This window comes from Crocodylus porosus, unplaced genomic scaffold (assembly GCF_001723895.1).
Source record: "Crocodylus porosus isolate Cpor-Errol unplaced genomic scaffold, CroPor_comp1, whole genome shotgun sequence".
Taxonomy (NCBI): Eukaryota; Metazoa; Chordata; order Crocodylia; family Crocodylidae; genus Crocodylus; species Crocodylus porosus.
In genome coordinates, this window is record NW_017728943.1 from 10,547,201 (window position 1) to 10,567,999 (window position 20,799).

The window sequence follows — 20,799 nt, forward strand, 5'->3', positions numbered from 1 at the left end:
TAAATCCAAATTAGAACTGGTCTGATAAATGCTGAGCTGGGTGTGTGGGTTGATTAGCATTTGGAGCACCAATTCCCCATCATGCAGTGCTCCCCTGCTTCGCTGATCCCAGAATTCACTGCAGTCTCTGCTTCAGGCTTTCTGTTCTCCATCTCTCATGTAAATGAATGGTCATCTGGTTCCATCTCAGGTGCAAATGAGACCTAGGGCAGTTGTTTCACTCTTGTCACCCTTATCTGGAGGGTTTTAGCTGTGTCTGTCACTGCATCTTAATCAATTTCTGTTTAGGTAGAGGAGTGTGGGGGGGATTCTTTGTGAGTCAGACAGTCTGCATCCTGTGTCAGGGTTCCCCAAGAACATGGAGCTGTGAGGTAACACTTCCCCCCCGTTGATGGAGTGCTTGTGTTGAGCAAGTATCCCCATCACATCTTTGCTCCCTGGTACTGGTTTTGATCTTCTGTCCATTGCAATCGTCGCATCAGTCTCTGGATCCAGCAAACTAGTAGCATCAGACCAATCACTAGTATAATGTGAAAACTAATAATTACTACAATGGGGTGAAGCATGACATTTAAAAGTCCTGTTGCATTGGGACTCCATCCAAACAAAACCTCCCACCAGGAGTGATGGCCTGCATTTTTAACTGTAGCTGCTAGCTTAGAGATCTCCTGATTGTGGTTTTGAATCTTGAGTTTGCTGTTCTCTCCCAAAGTCCTGTGTCAGGGTTCCCCAAGAACATGGAGCTGAGAGGTAACACACGTGTGATGCGCCTTGAGACAGAAAATGAGCAGCCTTGTGATACAGAAAACATAGTCCAGGAGTTGGCAGTGTTTTTGGCCAGAGTGCTAAATATACCCACAACCTGTATTTGTAAGATGTTGGCATGCCAGGGGTGGATGGTGGGGGAACCACAAGGAGTCCAACCCATGTTGTGGCAGTACAGCCCTTGCCTCTTCCCCACTGTCCACCATGAGGTGCACATGCCAAGCAAAATGCCTTTGTGTGCCACACTTGGCTCCTGTGCCAGGGGTTGCCTATCCCTGACGTAGTCAAACAATAAAGATTTGATGGGCTTTTTCTGATATGAAATATAATTAGGATTATGGGATTTGGACTTGTTTGCCATAAAGAATGATCTGTGTCCATCTTCTAATTTGTGTAAATTAGGCTGTGGACAGAGGTAACTTGAATTTGTTTTTAAAAAGAAGAGAGGACTTGCCTCTTGAGAGACTGCATCAGTTGTTTTGATTTTAACTGTAACATCTGTTTGCTTCTATACCAGTGTTAGTGGATTAACATATGTAACAGTTATATTGGAATAGCTATAACAGTATAATTGTCTATTGGTATAATTATATCTGTTGTTATATTTGTTTGCACTACAGTTAGTAGGATATGACACACTATTTAAAAAAACAGTATTGTAATTATTTAAGAATTATTAGAAACAATCAGTAGAAGTGAGTTCTTGAGATCATTGAGGCAAGTTACTTAATGCAGTATACATTTTCCTAGGTCAAAGTATCTTTCAAGAAAGAGGAGAATCCATTTTGTCCATGTTCTGTCTGCAGTTTTGAGTGTATGAAATGTGACACCAGCGTGGGGCATGTGCTGCAGTATAAAATACTGAGGATTTTTTTGTATACTGTCAAAGTACTCTGAGGATAATGTGGAAATAGCAAAAATGCCTACATTTGAAACTGATTTTCATGACATCAGAAAGGTACCTCTTTATCCTAGAGCAGTTCCTCTGCTGAATTTCAAAGTCTTGCTGCAAATCATGGTGGAGTTAGGCCTCTTTTTAAAGAGTTCTCTTGAATTTTTTACAATAAGAAATATTAAGCATCTTTTTATTTGTTGTTATTGGCCAAGCTGCTATCTTTTATGCCAGGAACTCTGGAAATGGGCATGGAGTTGCTGGGGAATATGGGCCCAGCCAGTGAAAGGGACCTGGCAGGGGACAAAGATTCCACAAAGGGGTTGAAGGAAAAGAAGCTCAAGAGAAAAAGAGTTGTCTAGGCAGCTTCTCCATTACAGTCTGAAACTCTCATTTTTTCAGAGATCGTAAAGGAATAAACTCAGGGTATTACCTATTTTTATTTTCCTTTTATTTCATATCATATCAGTCTGAAGTCTTCTAGGAAATTCATGCACACATTTGTAATTTGGTAGTTAGGATGGTCATAAGCTGGTATTTTAGCAGAGGATAACATGCTGTTGTCATGATCAGGGCTATCCAATGCACAGCCTGCATGTAAGCTGTGAGTAATTAAATCATGGCCGAGAGGGCATGTGGCAGTGGTGTTAGCCCTTGTGGCTGCCTGAACTACAGTGTCAGCTGGGTCAGCAACTGGGAGGGCGTTATTGCTTACCCTGCTGAAGAATTTCTGAATGAAGGTGCCCATTGGAAACTTTAGGGCTGTTGATTGTAGCCATGTTGATCTAAGGACACAGGAAGACAAGGTTCTTTGGGTAGATGTGATATATTTTATTAGTTCCTCCCCTTGCCCTTGGAAGTACTCCTTTGGAGAAGAGAGTTTGCCATTTTAGAATGCGGAAAAAAACAAATGATATACTAAAAGTCAAACATCCATAACAATATATTTTAATTTAATTTAAAAAAAATTATCCTGATTTGTGTGTGTTTGTGCTGTATAAGTAGAAGTGATTGCATAATAGCTCAAAATGCAGTCTTACTCTTGTATAATGTGTGGGGTGTGCAGGGGTGTTGGGTATGAGTGGGCATGGGGTTTGTGGGGAGCTCTGGGTGAGTGGATATGGCGAGTTTGTGGGGATGTGTGGATGTGTGTGTGGGTACAGTATTTGTGGGGTGTGTGATTGTGTGGGAGGGAGGTGTGGCTGTGGGGTTTGTGGGAAAGGCTTGAGAGTATGTGGGAGCCCCGCCCACTACACATGCCCCCCTGAGTCAGTCAGTGCTCATCCCCACCCTGCAACAGCCCAGAGCCCAAGCACCCTGCAGCGCTTCCCTGTCACCACCAACTGTGCAGCCCCAGCATGTCCCATGCCCACTCTGCACCCTCCGGCTGCATGCAGTGGTAGCAGTGGGACAGTGCATGCAGCTGCAACCTTGCACATCCCACACCAGCTCTGGGCTTGCCCATTGGGGCTGAACAGTCACAACAGAGGCAGCAGCAGCTGGGCAGAAACTTCTGCTTGGTGTGGAGGAAAGCAGCCCTTCCCATCACCACTGCTGCTGGGCAGTTTTTGCTGTGGCTGCCCAGAGCCTGTGCTGTGCTAAACTGTGGTGCAGCTCCTTCACCGCCACCTGTGAGCTGCCCTGTGGCTGCTTTACACTGTCACTGCTGTCACGCTGGGCAACCCAGAGGTGGCAGTGAAGGAGTTGCACCACAGCTTAGCGCAGCGCAGGCTCTGGCCAGCTGCAGGAGAAACTGCCTCGTTCCAGGCCAGAAGCCTCTGCTAGGCAGGGGCTTCCAGCTGGGGGAGATGAAACCAGGTGGGCCTTGCTAATGCAAGGTCCTGCTGTGGTTTCCCTTGGGTCCTACTGCCACTGGTTCCTGTCATCTTTGACAGGAAGCCAGGGGGAGATAAATATTAATTTTCTAAATTTTTTAGGGGCTCCATAGGTGTGACAGAATGGTTTGGCAGGCCAGATTCAGCCCACGGGCCATATTTTGCCCATCCCTGAATTAAATCATTGGACAGATTGTTCTTTGCAAGCTTTTGGGCACAAACACCCTTCTTCAGGCATAGGGAGAGTTTGGTCTTGTATTGTGTGCATTCCAGTGTAAAATAGAAGCCAATGTGGAAAATGCGGGTCTGTGAAAATGCAGATGCATAGCAGTGAGGATCAAAGGGAATGGGAGGATGGGTGGCAATTACCCTAAACACACCAAAGCTGTAATATACAGCCAAACCCTCCAATACCAGCGAATTTGCACTGAGGAGAATACTGCAATCGTCACCTCATAAATCTCAAAAGGGCTTTCATCCAACAAGGAAACTCCTCCAGAGAGATGGATCATACTTTTGAAAGAGCCACTCAGATGCCACATGAAGAATTGCTGCAGTATAAAAAGAAAATCCCCCATGAATCGCACATCATTAGTTATAACCAGGGATCCTAGTTTTCTCTGATTAAAAATTACAAATTCTCTGATTAAAAACCCACAATCCATGATAAAAATTAAAGGCCCCCCAACCCCCCCCAGCACTGCTGGTACCCCACTTCCCCCCCCCCACAGTCTCAGCAGCTCTTCTGATGGCCCTCACAACAGCCCCCCAGGCCCACAGACATGCAGACACAGACACTGACCCCAGCAGGTAAGTGTGTGTGGGGGGAAGGGGCAGGGCAAGGCAGGAGAAAGGGAAGGTGCTGGGGAGGTAGATCAAGAAGTGGGGGAGTGTGCTCCTGTGCCCACCCCCACAAGCAGGGCCAGGGGACGAGGGCAGAGGTGTCACTCTGTGGGCCACACACATGCCGGCCAGCCTGACAGGAGGTCTGCACACAGAGGCTGCCACTACACTTTGCGCTACCATCCCACGGCCATCTGCACAGCTTTGTGGGCAAGTGGCACGGGGTGTGGCAGTGGCAGTGCAGTGGCAAGCACCACGTGCAGGCCACATATATGCTGCCCGGCTGGGGGGTGGAACAGGGGGCTTGCATGCAGCGGCATGCCCTGCAACCAGCTGCGCGGCTCTGTGGCAGTGCGGGGTGGTGGTGGCTGCCTGCAGGCTGGAGGGGCTTTGTTGGCAAGCACTGCCACCATGGAGCCATGTCCTTCACCCCTGGATCCTAGAGGTAAGTGGGGCTTGGGGGCTGTGGGGCAGAGCTGGGGAAGATGATTGGGGGCTGAGGGAGTGGGGGGTGCTGCTGGCCCCAGACAGTACACCACATCTGGGAGCAGGGTCAGGGGATGAGGGCAGGTGTGCGCCTCTATGGGGGCCCTTTGCAGGCAAGCAATGTGGGGCACAGTGTGTTGGTGCTCACCATGTGTGGGCCACACACATGATGCCCAGCCGCCTGCCCAGGGGAAGGGGAGAGGGAGACTGGCATGCGGCTGGAGCACAACTCAGTAGCCAGCTCTGCATCCACACTGAGGGATTTGCAGGTGAGGGCGGGGGCTCTTATGCAGCTCCTGCTTACCTGGAGGACCATGAGGGCGGTGATGGCTACTGCCTACAAAACCTCCCACTGCCACTGTGGAGCTGTAACCCGGAGCTGTGCGGCCAGCCACCGGGCGGCAGCAGCAGCATGGTGGTGGGCGGGCAGCATGCAGCCATCCCCACCACCACGTTGCGCTGCACCACTGCCACTGGACACACAGATCCGAGCACAGTTCAGCGGTGGCAGCGGGAGGTTTTGTACACAGTGGCAGTCGTCACTGGCACGGGCAGCCACTGCTGCTTACCTGTGGGGCTGCCCGTGCCAGTGGTGACTGCTGCTGCATATAAAACCTCCCACTGCTGCCACAGAGCTGTGCTCGGAGCTGTGTGGCCAGTGGCAGCAGTGCAGCATAGGAGTGGGGATGGCTGTGTGCCACCTGACCACCACCATGCTGCCACTGCTGCCTGGCAGCCGGCCGCACAGCTCTGGGCATGGCTCCACGGTGGCAGCAGGAGGTTTTGTAGGCAGTGGCCGTCACCACCATCACGGCCCTCTAGGTAAGCGGCAGCGGCCACCATGTGTGAGCCCCCGCCATCCCCCAGAATCCCTCCCTGGGCAGGAGGCCGGGCAGCAGGTATGCAGCCTGCACATGGCGGGCACCACCACACTGAGCCCTGCATTGCTTGCCCACAAAGCCCCCCCAGGGGGCACCCCTGCCCTCACCCTCTGGCCGTGCTCCCAGCTGCACCTAGAGCCAGCAGCACCCCATGCTCTCTCAGCCCCAACCATCTTCCCCAGCCTTGCCCCACAGCTCCACTTACCTCTATGTTTCGGGGCGAAGGACAAGTCTGAGCCTGAGCCCAGCCTTGTCTGCCTCAGTCTCAGGCCCCACCCTGCCCCCTCTCCCTCCCCGTCCGGGCAGGGCTGGGGGTTTCACATCCTTTCTGCAATCAACTCTTGTAGGCTGGAGCTGTGCCAGCCTGCAAGAGCTCTTTGCAAAAGTGGAGAATCCGCAGATTTCTCTGCTAAAAAGGGAAATCCATGTTTTCTCCAATAAAAACAGGGAATCTGTGGTTTTCTCTGTTTTTCCGTGGGAAACAGAAAACCCAGATCCATGGTTATAACATACCATCCTTCCCTGGAACCTATACAGAAAATCCTCAAACAACTGGAACCCATACGAGAAAAAGACCCAATTCTTACAGAGATCTTTTCAGCATTACCTATCCTAGCCTTTAAACAAGCACTGAACCTCACCAACATCACCACCAGAAGTGAACTTTCTATGGCCCAAAGCACACCAAATGGATCCAGACCATGCCAGAACAAAAAAGGTAAAACCTGCCAACACATCTCCACCACTCCCACAATAACTACATCCCACAACAGAACCATTACCATTCCTGGATCTTACACCTGCACCTCCAGAAATGTAATATCTCATCCAGCGGACTAAATGCCCTGATGGAAAATATGTAGGAGAAACCAAACAACAACTGCATATCAGAATGAACGTACACTGAAAAATCTATCAAAAATAAAAATACCCAATTACCTGTGTGTGTAAGCTCCTCACAAGACAACTACTCTCCGATCTCTCAGTCCTGATTTACAAAACACCTTTCATAGACAAGCCTACGAACTTTACTTCATAAATCTACTGGAGTATAAAAATCATGGACTAAGTATAGACATTGGATTTATGGTACATTATAACCTGCCTGCCATCTGATAACCCCAGGTAACTTGTCTGCATTTTCCCAGCTACATTCTACCACCATGTCAACATTCCCCCTTCCCCCCACCCTACTTGTCTCATATCTATTCCCATTCCCTCTGATCCTCACTGCCACACATTTGCATTTTCACAGACCTGCATTTTGCATATTGGCTTCTAATCTACCCAGGACAGCACACAAAACACCAGACTCTTCCTATGCCTGAATAAGGGTGTTTGTGCCCAAAAGCTTGCAAAGAACAATTTTTTCAACTATTTAGTTGGTCTAATAAAAGATACCACATGTACCCAAAGAACCTTGTCTGCCTATTAGAAACATTTTTTGGTGGTACTGGGGCATGGCTATGTCATTAATACCACAGGTAATTGTTGCCCTATTGCCAAATTTCTAAGTCAGGATCCCTGTTGGGGACAGCTTTTGGCAGTGGGGCCAGTGATGGTATCAGAATGAGCACAGGACAGGTAACACTGGCGCTGCTCACTCTTGTTGTCAGAAGTAGGTCATCCAGCCCACAAAAAGCCCCTCCATCTTGATCTGACCTGCCAACCCAAATAGGCTGGACAACCCTGGACTCTAGATAGTCTGGATAAGAAACAGAAAGATCACTTATGCACATTTTTTTTTGTTTTGAAAATCTTTAGAGCTATACATTTTGGGAAATTATGTTTTGTACTTCTGAAATATTCAGGTTAAAGACCAGTGTTTCTGCAAGTGTCATTTTAAATGTTACTCCATCCCTATTGTACTTATGCAGCATTGGCCAAGAAAGAAAAAGTTACATGCTGCTGCTAAGTTGTGTTGTGTTTTTACACAGCATAATACTGCCACCTGATGGTAGCAAATAATTACGATGTTGGAGTTTAGACTTCACTTTTATTTCCTTTATTTCAAAGCAATAATCAGTGTGATGTTTAGACTTCATAAGCTGTCTTTAGTAGTGGGGCCGTCTTGTTCTGCTGGCTGTTTCTTAAATCATGAATTTAAGAGTGTTTTAATGCACTTATTTTTTTTATTTTGGAAAATTAACAGGATGATTGGAAGCCCAACATTGCTTTTGTTGTGGAGAACAAAACTGAGGATGAAATCCATACAAAGGCACTGTCTCTTGCTGTGCAGGTACCACAGCGGAAGCTCTTCAGTGTGGTATCATGGGAAGGAATTTTTGAACAGGTATTTAATACATCGTCTTATTAAACGCTCTTGAAAATTAAAAGGTTTTTCTTCTTTGAAGAAGCTCTTACTGCATATTAATATAAAATGCATGGACAATTTAAATAATCATTAAATACGTTCATTCACATAGAAGTTAAGAAAAAAAAGAGAATAGGTAAGCAAGTGCAAAGCATGTCAGTCAGCATTTTTAAACATGCAATTAATGCACAGCAATAAGCTCCAGTGCCTATCACTGGAGCTTATTGCTCCAGAGCTCCATGTTCAAACATGTGCCCAGGACCACAACATATTGAGTCAGGTGGGAGCACACCTGCCTGGCAGAAGGCCCAGGGGGTAACCCCGCCAGCCCAGGGCTGCTTCAACTCAGCTCAGCGTGCTGAAGAAGGGCTGGGTGGGGCATGAGGGTACTTCAGTATAGGGCTAGCCAGCAGGCAGCCCCACACTGAAGCACGCTTGTGCCCCAGCGATCCCTGTCAGCATCTCCAGGTGTGTTGTTGAGGAGTAAAAAAAAACTCCACCATAGTAGTAACCTACAGCAGAGTTTTTATAAGTACTAACCTACAGCAGAGTTAATTAGTTTACTTTGTCCTAATATCACTGCATGTGTAGATGATGAGATGTTTAGAGCAGAGCTAATTATGAAAATCTTCAATAAACATCTTGTGTAGATGCACCCACTTCAGTGTAGTCCAGGTCTTTGTCCAGACAAGGTTTAAATGTATAGATGTGACAGGCTGGCTGACAGTGACCTAGGCCAGGGTTTTTGAAAGGGCAAAAGATGATTGGAGGACTTGGGATTCCTTTTCCGTACCAATCAGGCCCCAGAGACTCACCCCCCTGTATCCCGATTGGCCCCTTGGGTTACCTGGAGGGGGATAAAAGGGGCAGTGTGGGCTGACTCAGGAGAGGGATAATGAGGAAGGGGCTTCACAGAGTTGAGTCAGTGAGGCAGGAGCAGTGCCCTGGAAGAGCCTGAAAGAGCAGGACCTGCAGGCAGCAGTGGGACCCTCAGCAGTGTTGCATGCGGCCGGCAGGAGAGGCCCCCCACTGGGCTCCAGGATCCCCTGGGAGAGGCTGCAGCCAGCAGGAGAGGCTCCCCAGCTCCAGGAAGGATCTGAGCAGCAACCTGAGGGGTTCCCAGCTCTGCTTCCAGCTCCTCCAGTCAGAGGCCAGGCAGCTCAACGTGAAGCCGGGGCTCTGGGAAGGTCAAGACCCCTAGCAGGCTGGAGCAGTGCTAGTAGTGGTGGCTGTGTGGCAGCATTCTTGCCTACCATGTGGGAGATCTGGGTATTAAGTCCCAGCAGAGGTGACTTGAGGTGAGTGAGATAACAAGAAGCAAATCTTCTTGCAGTGGAAAGGGGCCATTGTGTTTTCCCCCCCCTTTCTCCCCCTCCAGGTACTAAGGCCCTATGTTTCCTTGTCACTTGACATTTTGCATCTTGTGCCTTTTTATATTTCATCAACCCATATTGTTTGTTGTGCTGTTTGTGTTTTATATTTTGTTAAGCCTGTTTTTGTCAATGATTGTAAATATCTAACCTTTTGTTGAATCCTGCCCCCTTGGGGCATTGTAGCATCCACTATACCCTCTGATTTATGCCTGTTATGTTCCCAGTATTAAAAGGTATATGGTTAAGTCCCCATTGGTGGTCTGGCTCTGCTCTACACCTCCCACAGCGCTTGTGCACCTGCTTTGATCCCTTCAAGTGGAGAGGGGGTACCTCTTGGAGTACTGCCCGGGTTACATAAGTAATAGAGTTTTACTACAACCCTTAGAAAATGCTGATAGAGTCTAATCTCACTTTTAGGCATTCAAAGAATACTCAAGAAAAACTTTATTTAAATAAATATCTTATGTTTGTTGAAATCAACAAATCCGTTATTCATAGTAGCACACTTTGTTTATCTTACAGATCCTGGAAGCGGGAAATCAAAAGGGAAAAAAGACCAAAGATGTGCCTATGTATTATGAGGTAGGTTAAATCATTTTTTTGTAGTCAACATTACTTTTTTGAGTTGTATATACCTAACTAGTTGTTTTGCATAGGCAAGCCAAAAAAACGCCTACCCAGTCGGTTATAGCTGATAAAAAACACCTGTGGTGCCAAGATGCTGAAGTTGCTTCCTTTCTGTTCTGTTGCACCTTAATCAGGAGTTCACTAAAATATTTGTGCAGAAAGGAAAAAAGGAGTATATGAGGAGCAAGTTATCTTTTGGGACACTGATTTTATTATCATGTTCATGATATATTCTGTAGATGTATTTTGGTGGTAGGCTCATATTAAAGAGGTATAGCTGAAGTTTGTTCTTTTGGACATTCATGGTAATTGACATGCTTAACCCTTCTACACCAGAGAAAGAACAGACCTCTAGAAACAGTATTCATACTGGAGTATCCCTATGACAGCTACTTGATATAAAATTCTAACTTGGTTGACCCATTGGGGTATATTTGAAGAGAAAGTCTATAAAATCCTGCAATTAGAAAGTTGCTTAAAGTTTGCATTTTAGCTCACTACTGAGTAATTATTTTTTTGTGTCACTCTGGTTTTGATGGATTTTATAACAGGTTTTTTTTAATTACAGTCTGTTTTTCAGTAATGCTAGAATACTATCTGAAAACGTCCTATTATCATGACTCTGAATTTTATGCAATTAACCTTTCCCAGTAAACTTATTTTATGCTTTTGGGATCCTAGAGCCTTTTCGGGATTTTGACAGAAGGATTTTAAAGTTTGGCCCTACAGAGGAGCTTTGCACGATACCTATATTTAATTACTAATAACAGTTTTCTGGTGGTGTGCATACTTATTAAATTCCAGGTGTTAATGCTGTGTCTCATTAGCTGCTTACTGTATTTATAGATTCATAGGTTGTAGGGTGTGGCAGGGCAGCCTTAGGGGTGCCGTGACCTCCCCTAGCACCTCTACCTAACGTGCCAAATCAGGGCTCGAACACACCCTCTGTCTCGCCCACCACGTCTTGCTGGTAAATATCATTAAAGGAAGGCTGCCTTCCTGCCCTCCTTGGCATGGCGCCTTGCTGTACCAGGGCTCTGTCCAGTTGCCCACCTGCACCCTCACGGGTGCTCCCTTGCTTCCCTCACTGCACCGGGGCTTGTCTCCCGTGCTCTCGTAGCCCACACTGGAGCCTCACCCTTATACCGTTGCCCCCAACCAGGGCCTGTGCCCCGTGCTCTCACCCCCAACCAGGGCCTTACTCACAACTCCCGTAATCAGGGCTCAGGTGGCCTCAGCCTTACCTGGCCCCCCAGACCCCTTCCTCAGATCGTACGCCCATTGGGCTTCTTGCCTATGCCCACACTGGGCTCCTCCCGATTAACTACCCACACTGGGGCCGGGGTTGGGACACCCCAAAACACAGCACTCTCTCCAGCGCTGGGAACCCCCCCACTGCTAGGGAGCTCCTATGAGGCCTCCTCCAACCCCTACAGCCTCGCCCGGTCCTCCGGTCTTATATCACAACCAAAACAGAAAACGCAAAGCCCCTGGCTATAACATAAACCCTAAGCCAACCTGGTTATCCTTTGTCCATATCCCTGTCAGGATTCTCTCCACCCCATATCATCGTGCCGACACTGCTCAGGCCATCCGACTTCCTTACTATGCCCGCCCTACTTGCTCCAGCAGGATTCCTGCTTCTTAGGCTGCCAGAGGGGAACTGGCCTTCCAGCCTCAGCCTGTCTGTTTATAAAGGCCAGGCCCTTCCCCCTTCTGGTCAGCTGACCCAACTGGTTGTCTCAGCAACCCACACCTGCGCTGCCCTGGTGAGTGGCAGCTGAGCCCATATTACTGCTATCAGTAGCAGGAACCCTACTGCCCTGCTGCATAAGGCCAGAAGGGACCTTGGAAGATCATTGAGCCCAGCCCCCTGCACCAAGCAGGAAAGATAACTGGGGGTCAAGTGACCCCAGCGAGGTGACTATCTAGTCTCCTCTTGAAGATTTCCAGGATAGGTGATTACACCACCTCTGGAGGAAACTTTTTCCACAGCCTAGACACCCTGACTATGAAGAAGTTATTTCTAATGTTGAGCCTGAATCAGTCTTTTAGGAGTTTGTGGCCATTATTCCTGGTTTTCCCCTCAGGCGCCCTGGTGAACAGTTGCTCACCAAGCCCTTGATGTACTCCCCTAGTGCAGTGGTAAGCTGCTACCAGGTCCCCTCTCAGCCTTCTTTTCCTCAGGCTGAAGCATCCCAGATCCCTCAGCCTTTCCTCATATGGCTTGCCTTTTTAGACTCTGATTATATGGGTGGCTCTTCTTTGGACTCTCTCAAGCTTGTCAATGTCCTTGTTAAAATGTGGTGCCCAGAACTGGACTCAGTATTCCAGCTGCAGTCTCACTAGTGCTGAGTAGAGTATTCTTCAAAGACACTTCTTTAAACAAAGAATATAAAATACCTGCCTTGACCTTTTCTGACATGGCTGTTGCAAACTAAAGGACTGATCCTTTATGACAAGCATAAAGATTCTTCCTCTCTTGGCAGAGTTTTGCTCTTCAGTATTCACTATGGGTGTCTACGTCTGCATTCAACATTTTCATTGATAATCATGATAAAAAAAGTTCAGAGTGAATTCACAATGTGCAGCAGAGGTATGCAGTTTTGACCTGAAATGAGGATTTTACCTTCTTGGGAACAAATGTATTATTCAATGGCAGAAATAATCCCTGTAAGTTTTCCACACTTGTGGTTTAATCTTGAGAGAGACTGCAATCTTTTTAGGCTGTGGGGCAGAATGACCCAGTTCAGGTCAAAGGTGGGTGAGCAGGCACTAGGATCCAGCTGCTACTACAACTTCTCCATGCAGCAGCACAAGGAAAGTGACCACTGTTGAAGCCCCCAAATAAATGCCACCAAAGCCCCAAGTCAGCTGGCCAGATCAGATAGCTCCATGACGATTTTTTTTTTCATGACACTGATAAATATAGCATAGGGTCAAGAACTGGTCCTTGTGAAACTTGAATAAAAAAACATCCATTTAATGAGGATTCATTTTTTTACAATTATATTTTGAGACTTGTCAGTTTTTAAACCTTTTAATATGTTCCTTACTAATCTTATATCATTCTTGTTTCTTAATCTGAATGTAATGTGGTACCTACTTCAAAGTCTTAGAGAAACCTATTACATTTATGCTATTACCATCATCAGCCAAACTTGCTATTTCATCAGAGATATCTAGGTAGCATAATAAAATCTACTTTTCATAAAATCACCTTGGTTGGTGTTTAATTACATTTACTTATATTTAATGTAGTATTAATTGACTCTCATATTAACAATTCTACTGTTTTACACAAGGGTTAGTGTCAGGTTGCCAGACCTATAATTATCCAGGTAGTTCCATTTCTGCTTTTTAATATATTGGTAATATTAACTTTTTTCCTGTTCCTTGGAATGTCTCCAGTGTTCCAAAATTTATTAAAAAGTCATCACTAACAGACCAGAGAGCATCTTGGCCAGCTCTTCTAAAACTCCTGGATGCAGCATATCCCACCTGCTGATTTAAAAAAAATGTAGTTCTAGTAGCTGCTGTTTAACATCCTCCTGTTAGGGTGGATTAAGTTTGGGGCAGTCAGTACAAGGGGTTGGGTTAAAACAGGAGTTATGTGGAGAGTGCTGAGTTCAGTCCAAGTCCAAGAAATCAAGATGGGAATTGCAATGAAATCAGGTCAAAGCAAGTTGTTGGTTGTACCAGGAGGTTCAAGCCAGGAGCACACAAAGGCAGAGAAAGTAAGAACAGAGTAATCCATGATGGTAGCAAGCACACATAGTGTGGGAGCAGAAACAGGCAGGGATCCAGGTAGAAGTGATATACAGGCTCAGACTAGGCAAGAGTGCAGGTAGGAATTTAAGCAAGGGTCAAAGCAGAGAGTTAGTCTAAGCAAGGTTCAGGTAGGATCTAGGCAAGAGCAACAGGCAAGCAAGGTCTCAGACAGGTCAGGAAATGCAGACAAGTGGTTAGTTGCTCAGAAAGTTGTCTGCTGTCTGGTCTCCGTTTATAAAGGCCTGTGGGGCTTTCTTTGTGAGGACACTGGGGATGACTCTGCCAGTGCCCTGATTACCTACATCTAGGGCCTGCAGCTGGATGAGTGTCCATGGTTTCTCTTGGAATAGAATATATTTCATGATCATCATCATATATGACCACATGTAGCTTTTTCCCAGATACAGAACTGAAATATTTATTTAATACTTAGGGTGTTTTGTAGGCTATAGAGGCCTTAAGCTGTTTTAATCATAGTAATTACATATATCTGCTTGAACTATGGTTTGGGTAAGAGGAGAACAGGCAGAGGAAATGCTGGAGCAAGAGAAGGCTGAAAGGTGTTAAATATTTTAGAAAGCTTAAGTAAAATGGATGAAACAAAAACTAGAAGTTATGAGGTCATCTTGAGTATGCTTAGCAATTTGATGATAGACAAGGCTAATTTTACAGAAGATGATGCTTATATAGGGAATAAGACTTGAATAGGGAATAAGAATATTGTGACGGGGGTACGTTTGGGGCTGAGTCTCGTGTCGGCCCACCCACCTGTCTGCAGTGCAGTCCACCCTGTCTCATCTGCCACGACTTTGCTGTTCCCTTTACTGGTGGTATAATGTGGGAGGTTGCCCATTACATGCCCTGATGCCAGGGGGCACTACCCACAGCTCTGAACCTCCCGTACACTATAGTCCATGCCTCACAGATGGCATCTCAGTTCTTAAAGTCTCCAGCCCCAAACTGGGCCCCGTAACGCTCTAGTCTGGACCCCAACTACATTCCTTCCATTAGGCAGCCTACTCCACACTCATTCTCAGCTGCCAAACTCCCTGCACTCTTCTCCCTCTCAGGCATGGTCCCCCTGGGACCTTTCACCATGCAAGGCCTGGCCTTACCTCCAAGGCCAGTCAGAACCCCAGGCCCCCGGCTCTGGGCATCCCTCGCAATGGGCTCCTGGCCCTTTTGACCCTTCTGGTCCTGGCCCCAGCATTGACTAGTTGAGGGTGCCTCAAATCAGACTTCTGAGCAACTAGCCGACACTCTCTTACATGGGTCTGCCTTCTTGGGCCCTACTATAGGGTTACCCACCCAGTTGTGGGGGCTGGGGTTATTAAGGCACCCTGAGTCACCTTTCATCATGGAGGTTCACAGTCCTGGCATTTGAGTGGGGCTGTTGCATCACCAGCAGTCCCACCAGGCTTCCCTACCTTGGCAGGGTAGAGTTCTAGGTCATGCCCAGGACCAGAAGCCTCCAAGCCATCCCCATAGCTCCTGCTCTTACCTCCAGGATGTTGTGAGCCTTAGCTCAGCTGGGTGATGTTGTTCCCTCAGCTGCAAGCAACACACTGCCAACTCTGCCTGGCTGATCTTAATTTTAAAATAGCCACCCTAATCAGGCACCTGCTGGTTGGGTGCTTGTCACTTCAAGGGCTGGAGCAGGCAAAGTTACACTGCCACAAATATATTAATATTAATTAGAGTAGTACCTATTAGGAACTCTGTAATCTTTTTTTTAAAACTAACTTAGTAAGTTTTGTTTTTTAAAATTTTAGTCAAACTATAAAGTACAAAACCTGGATTCACTTTGGAGTTTTTGGTCTTCAGTCTTGAACTACGGTTCTTGCTGAATTGCTCACTTCCAAGTGCTATGTAGAGACTGGATTTTGAAACCTTTGTAGGAAGGTCCTTTCTCTAAGAGGATAGGCACCTGTTACAGCAGGGGTCAGCAGCCCCCAGCCTGTGCACCAGAGAATAGCACATGAGGCCATTTTGCTCGGCACACCGCAGTCGGACTGGGCTCTGGGCAGCTGCTACCAGCCATGGAGCCCACACTGCTTGAAGCAGGCAGCTGGGAGTCTGCAATCCCTGCTGTAAGCAGCCCAGGTTCCAAGGCCAGCAGCAGCTGCCCAGAGCCTGAGCTGGCTGCAGCCTCGAGGTGCATGGCCAGATATGGGCCTGGGACATATTCCTGTTTTTAAGTTAATTGTTGGAAGGAAATATGTGTCAATCACATGTCCTCACAATTCTATTGAGTGTACCAAAAGCTAGGGTGGTGCACAGCCAAGGAAGGAGGGAGGGAGGTGGCCTTTTTGTGGTGGCCTCACCCCTTGCTGCTGATTGGCCGAGGGGGCCCCATTCCTACCCAAGGGAATATCCTGTATTCTGGGGATGCATCAGTGGCCGTCCTACTGGGGCAGCACAGGAAGCAGGCAGACAGCAAACAGCTGCACCAGGGTCCAGAGCCCTGGCACTGGTTCCATGGCAGTGGTGGCTGCACACAAGCCTTGGGGCACATGATGGGGAGGGAGCTGGGACAGCACAAACTAGGCCCCTCCCCTGCCATTCTGAAGGTGCGCATACACCCATCATCAGCAACAAGAATCAGACCCCTCCCAGGTCCCCTGCCATCTGCTTCTGGCATGCAAAGTCGAGGTATGGGAGGAGGTCAGGGTGTTTTTGACACTCCAGCTAAAAACGTTGCCAACCCCTGTGTTATGGGCTTTTTAAGACTTTAGGGCTTAGAAATTTTAAGATTACCTTGCTTTCAAATATCGATATGCCTTGAGATAAATGTGCATTTTATACATTTTAATTGTTTGATACGCCTTATCTGTACTGTTTTGGTCATTTGTATCTCTTTTGCCTTTTCCTATTGAATTTACTATTAAAAATGTAGATATTCTTATGTTGTATTTAATTTGGTGGAGCTGCCTCTTCAGACCTTTCTTGGTTCTCAGAATCCATCTGAGAGCCAACACGTTTCTGCATCATCATTGATCATTCTACTGTTTTCACCTAGCATTGTACCATTAATATTTTTAAAACTCTGTCCCTAGTTTACTTGAAAACTCATTGTTTTTTACCTTAACTTTGCTTGTCATAGATTTGTTTCTGTTCTTAGCAGCCCTTAAAAATGTTTCCAGTTTCTAGTTTCTGATTTCTTCAATTTGTTAAATATGTTTTTTATAATACTATATGCTTTCACTTTGTCTCAAAGCCAGGTTGATTGATTCTTACCAGGATTACCTTCTCTTTTGATTTGAGAGACTGTGGCCTCCTGGACATCAAACAAAATGTCCTTTGAAAGCTCCAAATTACTCATGTTTTTCTGTTTTAAATTCTTTTTCCGAGCTGATTTGGCTCATAATTCCTTTTAGCTTTGTAAAATTGGTATTTTTGGAAGACACCAGTTGGTGCCCCATTTTTTGGTTTGTCTGTTAGAAAACTAAGCCATAAATATTCGGGATCCTTCATATCTGAATTTTTGTGATTTAGAAAGAGACAGTGCCATGTTTTGTATAGAAGGTCACTTATGCTTACAGTTATTCCTAAACAGGATATAACCCTTGATTTTTAACAATCCAGTCATGTAAATGTTCCTCCCATGTGTCAATAATAATAGCTGGGCTGAATTTTTGGTCATAAATGAGCAAATCCAGTTTCTGTAATTAATATACACAGGCTTCTAGCATCAGCATGTAGAGGATTAAAGAATCTTTTTTGTGTCCTTGTGAATCTTAATTAATTTTGTTTTCAACTTCTTTATTTTGTGCTCACTACCCTTCATCTTCTCTATTAGTTTTACTAAAGTAACTAATTTCCTACCTAATGAACCTGTCTTTGGGAAGACTGATTTTCTTTTTATTTATATGAAGGCCATCCAAACTTTACATTCCCCTCTGCGATCATGGAAGGTGGCCTAACATTCTATAAATTCCCCTCTACCTTTAGACCACTTATCTAGCCAGCAACTTACTTCTGAAATCTTCTGAAATTCTCCTAGAAAATTGCTTGGATGCACTTCTCTTTCAGAACCCTTCCAGGTTCCCCAAAATTATCTTTAGTCTGTGAAGTTTCCTTTGAACAGTGTTGTTAGTGCCCACATGTACCATTGGCAGGGGATCCCTTCCCATTCATGTCAGAAGCTTGTCTGAACTTAAGAGTTATATCTTATGTTTTGGCACTGGGAAGATAGCATCCCATCCCATCTTATTATCTGTTTGTCCCTTACAGAACATTTTACCCACCCTTCTTAGCACTGAATTTTCAGCAAGTTTCTAGAGGCACTAAGTCTACTGCATAGTTTGCTAGTACCTGTAGGTCCAAATTTGCTCTCACTCAGCCACACCAGCAGGGGACCAGCCTCCTGCCTGGGCCAGAGCCATGTGACTGGAAGTTCCTTCAGCCACATGGCAGCAACACCTCTGTAGCTGTTCCAGGCTGGCCTCCAGACCTCTGGCCTGAACTCCAGGGCCCATACCTCCAACTGCCTGGCCCCTGTGTAGTGTGTCCCTCTGCTGTGAGCATATGGTAAGCCCAGATGACACCCAGAGTCCCTGCCTGAGCCCCTGAAGCCCCTGGCAGCACCTGGGATGGCAACATCCCTGACAGTGGAAATAGTCCAGGGCCTCAACTGGACAGAGTAAGAGACTAGTGACATCATAGCAGTCTTGGATAAGGCAGATGTGCAGTGGCAGTTTGCCCTGGGCACCCAGGCAAACGCCTACATCTGGTGACCCAGATGTGAAAGTGCAGCCATGAGCAGTCTGGGTGGCAAGATCAAGGCCCTGTGAGCCCAATGGGTCCATTTCATGGACGACAACCTGTGGAATGAGACTGCCAACAGGACCATGTGCTCATGTGGCAGCTGGACTGCATCCTGGCCACAAGGGACCCTGTTGAGCACTGTCATGTGCACTCCAGCACAGATGGGATGTCGGACCTAGTGCAGCAAGACAGTGCTGACAAGGAGTCTCCAGGTGAGAGCCCCTTGGGGCACCTGCAGCAGGATCCAGTGCAATCCCCACTCCTGGCCTCAGCTGGCAGCACAGGCAGCCTGGCCCAACACCTGTTTCATGAACTCCAGCCATGCAACCCTAATAAGCAGGTCAGGATGGGGATGGGTCCTGTGACAAGCAGCTCCAGCTCATCCCTGGAGGGGACCACTGCCCCAGGTCAGATGTTGTGCCACTGCCCCTCAGGACACTGCAGGAAGCCACACCACCTCGCCACCACCAGGAACAGAGTCAGAGTGCCAGGACTGCTGGCTGTGCCCATCTGATAAGATCTTTACGGGGAGGAGGGTTGCGGGGAAGAGGGTGCTGTGTACACTCCAGCTCACCCACCCGCCCCTGGGCTACATCTTTGGAGTCAGGGGCCCTGCACAGTCAAGAAAGGGCCTCTTCCCTTCCTGCCCAGCCTAGCCGAGGTCCCCACTGGACTTTCCCACCACAACTTGGAGAGAGGCAGGAGGCAGTTCATAACTTTGAGTGGTCAGTGGCCTTCCAGTTAGGCAGCCAGGGATGTGTCACGTGCAGAGAAACTCATCAATGGTAGTAGCGATCTTTTCCCTGGCTGCAGGGCTCAGGGACTCATAGTCTAGGCCCAGGTTTTTCAACCTTTTTGGGTCAGTGTACCCACAGTGGCCAGTCAAGAAGGCAGGAGTGCCCCGGTGGCTAGACAGCAACCAATGAACAACAGCCGATCAATGAACATGCCAGCAGTGTAAAGGTGAGAGTGCTGCTGGCAGAAATGCTTCTCGCATGGCAGCGCCCACTGCCAAGTACCCCCTGAGGCCACCCCAAGTACCCCCAGGGGTACACGTACCCCTGGTTGAAAATCCCTGGTCTAGGCAAAGGTACGTTTCCAGACAGTGGTGCTTATTGAGGGGAAGCACAGGCTTGCCTGAGGCACCATCTAAGTTGAGGGCCCTATGCCAAGTTTTCAACTGTGCGGGCCTGGTGAGCCCAGTACCTGGGGTGAGAGAGGGACCAGGAGGATAATGCCTTCTGAGACAGGCTCCTCACCCTCAAGGACAGGCACATTGCCCTCCTTGAGAGGATGCTCAAGGCCCAGGAGTGGCAGGCGACTGTGGTGACCTGAGCAGTGGAGGCAATAGAGGAGGACCACTGGGTGATGGCACCATCGTGGCCCTGATGGTCACCTTTGCCTGGCCCTGATGGTCATCTATGTAGCTGGCCCAGACTGGCCTCCAGACCTCTGGCCTGACTCCTGGGACCTGTGCTTCCAGGTGCCTGGCCCCTGGGCACTGTGCCTCTCTGATGGGGCCTAATGCTAAGCCCTCCAGTTGGCTTGGGATGAGGTCCACCACCAACTGCAGCATCCAGGGTCCCCTGGCCCTGCTCCTGAGCCAGGTCCCCTAGCAATCTGGCTCCTCACCTGGGCTGCTGCCTGCTTCTCACCTGGACACCATGCAGCCCCTGACTGGGAGCTGCCTGTAGCTGAGCCAGCTCCACACATGGGCCCTGCTGGCCCTGGCCCCATGGGGGAGGAAGGGGAGCAGGCTGGGCAGTGCCCACCCCCACCTTCAGGCAAGCCCCTAGCCTGCCGGCCTCGCTACAGAGGCTGCACCCGCAGTGGTGCTGCCAGAGGCCAGGGTGCCAGGCACCTCTCCCCTGGATCTGCACCATAGGTTCCTCCACCCCAAAGACTTCAAATAAATCTTTAGTCTTTTAAAGGAAGACTACTATAAACTCTTTTATTTTTCTGGCAAAGTTGAATTCATTTTCTCCATTCAAGCTGGTTTACGGTTGTATTTTACTACTATTTAGAAGTCCTGAATAGCTTAAATATTATATTTTGCCTTGGAAGTGTCAGGAAAGAAATCTGTTTTGTGCATGTAGAGCTCAAAGATCCTGTTGTCCCTGCCAGAGAACATTATTAGCGCTTGCAAAGAAACACATATGACTTACTGCAGACAGCATGCAATTTGCCTGGTGTTTTCAAGTTTCATAGTTAGTAGGGTCGGAAGGGACCTGAGCAGATCATCAAA

The 20,799-nt window shown here is 47.6% G+C and overlaps 1 protein-coding gene across 7 annotated transcripts in view; it reads left to right on the forward strand.

Annotated features, from left to right (window-relative positions):
* The window catches only part of SPAG17 (sperm associated antigen 17), a 342,590-nt gene that overhangs the window by 32,180 nt on the left and 289,611 nt on the right, over positions 1 to 20,799 (forward strand). For all 7 annotated transcript variants that reach the window (XM_019548662.1, XM_019548664.1, XM_019548665.1 and 4 more), the window contains exons 2-3: positions 7,855 to 7,995; positions 9,912 to 9,971. In XM_019548662.1, coding sequence (XP_019404207.1) covers positions 7,855 to 7,995; positions 9,912 to 9,971 — 201 coding nt within the window. The remainder of the gene's footprint in view (positions 1 to 7,854; positions 7,996 to 9,911; positions 9,972 to 20,799) is intronic.